Consider the following 7,407-nt stretch of genomic DNA (forward strand, 5'->3'; position numbering starts at 1 on the left):
TTCGGATTGGGACCTTCCCCAATCCAAATTTCCAACTTCTCATAGGAATATCTCCTTCATACGATATAAAAAATTTGTAAACTTGACGGCATTGGAAATTTCTCTTCAAGGGATTACCATTCGTATAAAGAACTGAATCTAACTCCTCCTTATCTAGAAATTATGGCCATTTGAAAATGACCAAAAACTCATTTTCTTAAACAGATTCTTCCACGCCAATACATATTGATGTTGAGGCACAAAATAATGCAGATAATAACTCTCGAGAGTTGATCGTTAGATCATATGTCGCGCAGTTATCATATAGATTTGTGAACGATGGACAGTTGGCATTGCCTAATGCAGTAATGGTAACTAAATTAGAGCAATTTGAAGAAAAACAAGGCTCCTCTATTGCAAAAAAACGCAGTATCAACGAATTATGGTCTGACATTAAAAAACATATTGACTTTAAATCCTAAAAAATCACATGTTACACCAACATAATTCTATACAAGTTGATGTTGATAGATGTAATATTATTGTTGAATGTACTCCGTTTGATGTGTTGCGGGATGAGAATGTTTAACAATATGAAGGGTTACATGGTAGGACTGAATTTTCTGCTGAATCTTGGAATACTTTAGACTTGGAAATGCCGATTGACCATTAATGGAAGTTGAAAGAATGCTACCATATTGATCATACTGATCAACAAGCTCTTGTGACACATGAAAAGTAGTCCATTGTAACAGAGCAGATAGATGGAAAACAAATCAACCCCAAATACACCTGCCATGTTTATTTTGAATCAAGAGATGGCTACAACCGATTTAAATGAAGCTACAGAAAAACAAGGGGAAACGAGTGCTTCAAGGTGGGAAAATTTAGTTGAGGTAGAGACTCATACCCCTTCACTTAGTCGGTTAAGTTAAGCCCTCAAACACTTGAATTTATCCCTACAAGTAAGATAACGGAATATATGGCAGTCTTAGATACTTCATCCAAATTGAGTGATACGAAAGTAAACTTGGATAATAGATATTTCTTTCTTGACTTGGGTAGTGAAATATTTGATGGGGATGATGAAGAGTATATGTTGGATAGATGATATGATAAGGTGACTATTGATGGGGATCATTCACCTCCACAACAAAGAAGTGGAAACACCAAAATGCATAAAGAAGACATATGGAAGACAAAATAGTTGGGATTGTAAGGTGAGTGAGGAATTTTTTCCAAGGCACCTAATGATGATACTAGCAAAGCAAAACCATATGACAATGTCAAAGACTTTATCAATATCCAACAAATCTAAAGAGAAATAATGAATTATCAATTATTGTTAGACATATTAGAAGAAGAATATACTTCAGATTACTTCAGATGGAGAAACTATCTTTTTTAGTTCATACTTATATCAAATCAAGTTTGAGTTGGATTACTCGTCTATATTTCTGGATTTTATATGCATTATTTTAGCATTCTACTTTTTAATATCATCGTAGTGAGGATTATAAAGTCGGTGATGATCGTAGAATACCTAGTTTCCTCTGGTTCTTATTTTCTCCATGCCTCTTAATTAGTAGAGACTTGTTATGTCATTAGAAATAGTAAGGTAAAACCCATCCCCCCTTGCTTGTACGTTTCACTATTAATATCTTTTTATTATCAATAGCCGCTAGGCGCTCTGACTAGTGGTAGATTTCCTAAAAAAAACCATTCACAAAGCTAAAAAAATAGTAATTCATTTCCTAAAAATAATTAATGATTAAAAAAAGTTTTTAACATATATAAGGAAAAACCCAAAAAGAGTAACATTACATAATGTTTACAAAATAAAATGCTAACTTGAGCACTTGATGAGTACACATACTTGTTATAACAAGACAATTTATGCAGAAACCTATCTGAAATTACATATCCTAGCAAATTAAGTGAATGTTTGTCTGTCTTTTTTTCCGTAAATAAAACATATATAACATTTCCCTGGCATCTTCCTAAAACAAACTAAACTATCCAACATGAAATCCAAAGAAATTGTAGCTAATTTATTGCAATCAAAGGGGTGTTGGGATCTTCTGAACCTGCAAAACATTTGCAATAGGGCCCCGAATTAACTTGAAGCGACAAGTTTCACCATTAGCTATCTTGTTATCTTTTTGGAATGCAGTTCATCCCCTTTTTCTGATAACCTTACTCCTATTATATCCTATATCGACTCTCCATTCTGCTCCTTCTTCATAACCAGCCTCATATTCTCCATGTTGATTATATCTGTACTTTGGGCGAATCTCAACGGGATAGTCTAACAAAAATATTCATCAAACAAACATGATCGTTAGATTTTCAGAAAAATAGTAAGTAAGAAATGGAATGAAAAACTAAAAAATCTAAAGACACAAAGTAAAAACTATTAAATGTTACCATATAAGTAGCATGTGCCTTTTTTATAACCATTTCAAAATACGGATTGTCACCATTTAAGTTCACCAAGTTGTGTCGATTTCTATAAATCTTTGGATTAACTTGTTCACTTCTTCTATTAGCTTCTCCAACTTCCTTATCTGCAACAACTTGATATAAGTTTGACAACTAGTATGATATAAGTCCCAATGAAATCGTATGGAATAATTAAGACCACAAGTATAAAATGTCTTTTGGCAATATAAATTAATGTCATTACATGCACATTTCTTGAAATAGATATCAAAATGCAATATATATATGACTACTTAATGTATTCACCTTAATAGTTAATAAATCATTTATGATGTTTACTTACCTTGCTCAATTACATTAGCATTAGCTTGAATGTAAACTGGAATATCTTCCTCGATTACACTAGCATTATCTTGGAGGACTGGAATAACTTCCTCTTCTTCATCAGCTTCAATATCTTGATGTATTGGATATTCAATTTCTGATCTACTTTGATCGTATATAGCGACATGAAAGTGAGAACACGGAATGTATGTGAACATTAATATGCTCCTAACGCTTATTGAGTAATAGGCACAGAAATCATTCCATCCTTTGGCTAGCCAAATTTGGCCTTGAGACATTTCCACTTCAACCTCCCAAGCTTTTCCATGGGGAGCCTCAAGAAACACGGGGTTTAACATGTTTTTGCAATGTCTTTTAGCAAATACTACAGGAATCGTCTGTGTGCAAAAGAAATTTGAATTTAGTTTCATACAACATAATTAGTTCTACTACAAAATCAATAATTCACAGGGACTAAAATTACAAATTCACTAAAATAAAATAGGAAATTGTTAGAAAAACAAAGATGAACTTACGAGACGACATAATTCATCAGAGGAACTAATGATTTGGATGAACTTAGGGTTGTTGGAAGAAGAGTTTACCATGATTGAGGTAGGATGGGAAATTGATGAAGAACTTCTTTACTATATATAGGACTTTGATTCACGAGGACAATGCAATGCTTCTCTCACGAAGATTGCATTGTATATCTAATTCACATGATTCCTGTGATGAGTACTAGTTATTTCTTTTTCTTTGAATAAACTTCCCTTTTTTATTTTTCTTTCTTTTTGAATTCTATTAAAGACTAATTCTTCTTAACTTATCAATTACCACTTATTTACACTCTTTAACTAGTAAGATTTGTCGTGCTTGACACGATTCACTAATAATCTTTTTTAGATTATTGAAATAAATTTTAAGAATTTTTATTATGCATATGTAATTGTACCTTAAGGATTTCATATTTATCAGAGCATCATCCAAATTCAGAACTTGGCGCCATTTTCGATCGATATCTCGAGCTTTCGTTGTTCAGTGATTTGAATTCTTCTTTTTTAGTAGGGACTTAATGGAAATATAGTCCAAGTTTAATATGGCCCTGTTGGACCTTCAAATGGGCTTTATACTAATACCCAGTTAGATTCACTGTTTACTTTTTCTACTCGACATTGTTATACTATAACAACAAAAAAGCTAACTCTCAAACCCCGTCCTCAATTCGAATTAAAAGTTTCAACGCGCCTCCATACTTTAGATACATAGGACCAAACTCTTATTGGCAATTTAATTCCTACATGGAGCGTCGTTATTGTTGTAAAATTATCTCTAATTCCACCTACCTTAAAATAATAAAATAGAGATATTGTTTTTGATAGACTCCCAACTCAAGATAATTATATACGTATAAATATACTACATGGGCACGACCCGTGCAAGCATGGGCCCAACATTTTATATTGGGCAAATTAACAATGTCTTACACAAAAAATACTTTACTTAAAAAATGGGATATTGTACAAGTATCCCCTCAACCTATGACCTAAATATCGGACACACACTTATACTATACTAGATCCTATTACCCCCCTGAACTTATTTTATTAATAATTTTCTACCCTTTTTGGGGTACGTGGCACTGTCTTCTGGGCACAACGATTGTTGACTTTTTTGAAGCTAGTGCCACATAGGCCGAAAAGGGATAGAAAATTACTTATATAATAAGTTCAGGGGCGTAATAGGACCTTAGTATAGTATAAGTGTGTCTTTGGGATTTCTAGCATAGGTTTAGGGGTACTTGTGCATTTTCCCTAAAAAAATAAACCCTTAATTAATGAAAATAGTCATTCAACCCTTCTTTTTCACCAAAAAATGAGCAGGCAACAACATACTGAATTTCTCTTATTCCTATTGGTTATGATTTTGTACTCGTAATAGACATTTATCAAAAGAAATAATAAAAACGGAGCTTTGAGTTTACTGACTAACTTCATTCACGTTAGATTATTTGTTGTTTCTCATTCATCTATAAAGTTGTAAAGTAGCAAGTGTCGACATTTTCTTAAAATATAAACCTATATTTTGCTGCCAATGACAACAACAATAGTATATTGCTCTTGCAATTTCTCTTTTTATTTTCAGTATTCACTGTACATCTCTCTTCTAGTTGCATGCCTAGAAGTAGGTTATTTCAATTTGTCACCTTAGCACATCTAAGAAAAAATGTTTACTTTTTGCTAAGACTTAACTGAAGGGATGAAATCCAATATGCTCTTACAAATAAAAAGAATGAAGAAGGAAACAAGAAATTGTTCTTGAATTCGATAGGTGGAGTACTTATTATGCTATTAGTAGAAACATTACCATTGACTTCTTCCTTTTAACCTACTGCAAATAACCTCATAAAAGTTTTAGTTATAGATATGACTTGAAAAACAAAAGTCAAATCTTGTGGCATGAATTTAAGAAACTGAGGTGAAATCTTGTCCTCTTTCTTTTTTGATTGATGAGAATAAATAAATTGATATATTAACAAAATGTTCTTGAGGTGATTTTATTACAACCAAGCTATCTAATGTTAAAAGTTACCAAAAGGAAAACTTATTTGGGTTTTAATATCAACCACTTGATGTCCCTACGACACTTGGTTATGGTTATCTTATGCCCCTTTTTCTTTTCAAATGATTTTATTTAATATACCTGATGTTGTAGCATTATAAACTATTTCTTAAGAAATGAACATCCTTCTTAGTAGTAGGATCTGAAGGAAGAATAAAGAATGTTATGTATTACAATAAACTACCGTGGATTCATATCTATAAGATGAAAGCAGAAAATTAAACAAAAGCTTACCTCTGATTCATGAGTCCTTTATCCTTTAGGGACAATCTCATCTAAGTTCTTATTATGATGAACTGCAAAATACTAAATTTGACCAATCTTGTCATCATCCACTTGAGTAGGAATACCCAGTTTCATCATAGTCATGTTAGTCTCTTATATTGATTCTGATGAAGAATGATTCATAAAAACCCATATATGTTGCTTATACCATTATGTGATATCTTACGCCCTTCAAGAACTCTGTCTGATATAAATTCTTTGTTACAAACTTGACATCTATGACAATTATATAGTACTAAATTGGAACTACAATTCCTCACATTATTTTTTAAAAAAACATTATTCTTCTACACCTTTCTATTGTCTTTTTTTTTATTTGGGACCTCTCAAATAGGAAAAATAAGATATACAAGAAAAGTTATTCATAAGAAGATTAAGAAAAAAATAATATTTAGTATATGACCATACCTCACGGGAGGTAGGACATGATGTAGGAACCAAATAGTAGAAGAAAAAATTTAGATGTCAAAAATGAAAGTTGGCATAATATAACACAGTCATATTCCACCAACAAATAGCCACCACTAAACTTTGATTGGTAGCAGAGAAAACATGATTTGGTTGTAACAAAATTTCAAGATTCACATAATTGTAATCTAACTTTAAGATTCTTGTGAGATTTTTCTTCAAAATGTGAATAGACCAGGAAAATCTCTTAGGTATTGTCGACTCATTGTTCATATGGGCTGGATGATTTTTAAAAATGTAATGAAGAACTAAAATCAATGAGCAGTCTTACAAAAATCGTAAAAACCACAATATATATTAATGTTGTTAGACCCGCTAAGGTAGCAATTATTGTATTTAAGAACACAAAAGAGATTGAGCTAGCCACATCACAGTAGAATAATCTTGAACATCTCAGAATTCTTGATCACCAGAAAAGATGGTGGACCTTGAAAATGGGCCTTGTTGACCATGGTGACCAACCTGCTCCGTAGATAAGGTCTCTCAAGGCTACTCACAACAAGAAGGTATTGACTACGAGAAAATATTTGCATTTGTGTCAAGGTTATAATCTATTCTAATTTTACACTCGTATGCCTCATTCAAGCATTTTATACTACTTCAAGTGGATGTTAAAAGTGTGTTTTAAAACAATTTTATAAAATAAGAAGTTTTCATGAAACAACCCCCGGTTTTGAAGATCCTTCTTGTCCTGATTTTGTTTACAAACATCCAAGGCTCTTTGCAGATATAAACAACTTCCAAAAGCTTGGTTTGAAAGATTGAGTTCGTTCTTACTGAAAAATAATTTCTAAAGGAGGGAATTTAACATAACCCTCTTCATTTAAAGATCTGTTTTATACATTTTAATAGTTAAAATATATGTTGATGTTATTACTTTTAAAAGTTGTAACCTTCTTTGTACGAGAATTTTGCAAATCTAATGATTGGAGAATTCGAAATAAGTCTTATGGGAGAACTCACATTCATTCTCTGACTTCAAAGTAACCATTGAACTAACGGAACACTCATTAGTCAAGCAAACTACACAAGAAATTAATTAAGAAGTTCGGACTCAAAAAGGGCAAAGACTTTGGTAGCTCAATGATTTAGTCCACGTGTCATGAAATTGATGTATCTGGAAATGATGTGGATAAAAAGATGTGTACAGATATAGTTGGCTCATTACTATATATTACAGTCAGTCGACTAAATATAATGTATAGTGTATGCAAGTGTGCATGATTTCAAGCTGCTCCGAAGGAATCACATCGCACAGCAGTAAAACGAATCATTCGCTACCTCATT

General features: G+C 32.2%; 1 protein-coding gene across 1 annotated transcript; it reads right to left on the reverse strand.

Moving 5' to 3' along the window:
* Window positions 1–2,191: 2,191 nt before the first annotated feature.
* On the reverse strand, window positions 2,192–3,104 carry LOC107017163 (B3 domain-containing transcription factor VRN1-like). Its single transcript, XM_027912190.1, has 3 exons — window positions 2,765–3,104; window positions 2,407–2,546; window positions 2,192–2,287 (listed from the first exon to the last, which is right to left on the reverse strand). Exons 1-3 carry the CDS (start codon window positions 3,102–3,104, stop codon window positions 2,192–2,194), a joined length of 576 nt encoding a protein of 191 aa, XP_027767991.1.
* Window positions 3,105–7,407: the final 4,303 nt, after the last annotated feature.

This window comes from Solanum pennellii, chromosome 1, assembly GCF_001406875.1.
Source record: "Solanum pennellii chromosome 1, SPENNV200".
Lineage (NCBI taxonomy): Eukaryota > Viridiplantae > Streptophyta > Magnoliopsida > Solanales > Solanaceae > Solanum > Solanum pennellii.

What these genes read in the sequence shown, in the direction of transcription:
- LOC107017163 (XM_027912190.1), bottom strand. Translation starts at nt 3,104, where the DNA reads ATGTTAAACCCCGTGTTTCTTGAGGCTCCCCATGGAAAAGCTTGGGAG. An exon ending in TGCTAATGTAATTGAGCAAG is followed by an intron (nt 2,547 to 2,764) that starts GTAAGTAAACAT and finishes AAGTTGTTGCAG; the next exon opens with ATAAGGAAGTTGGAGAAGCT. An exon ending in AGGCACATGCTACTTATATG is followed by an intron (nt 2,288 to 2,406) that starts GTAACATTTAAT and finishes TATTTTTGTTAG; the next exon opens with ACTATCCCGTTGAGATTCGC.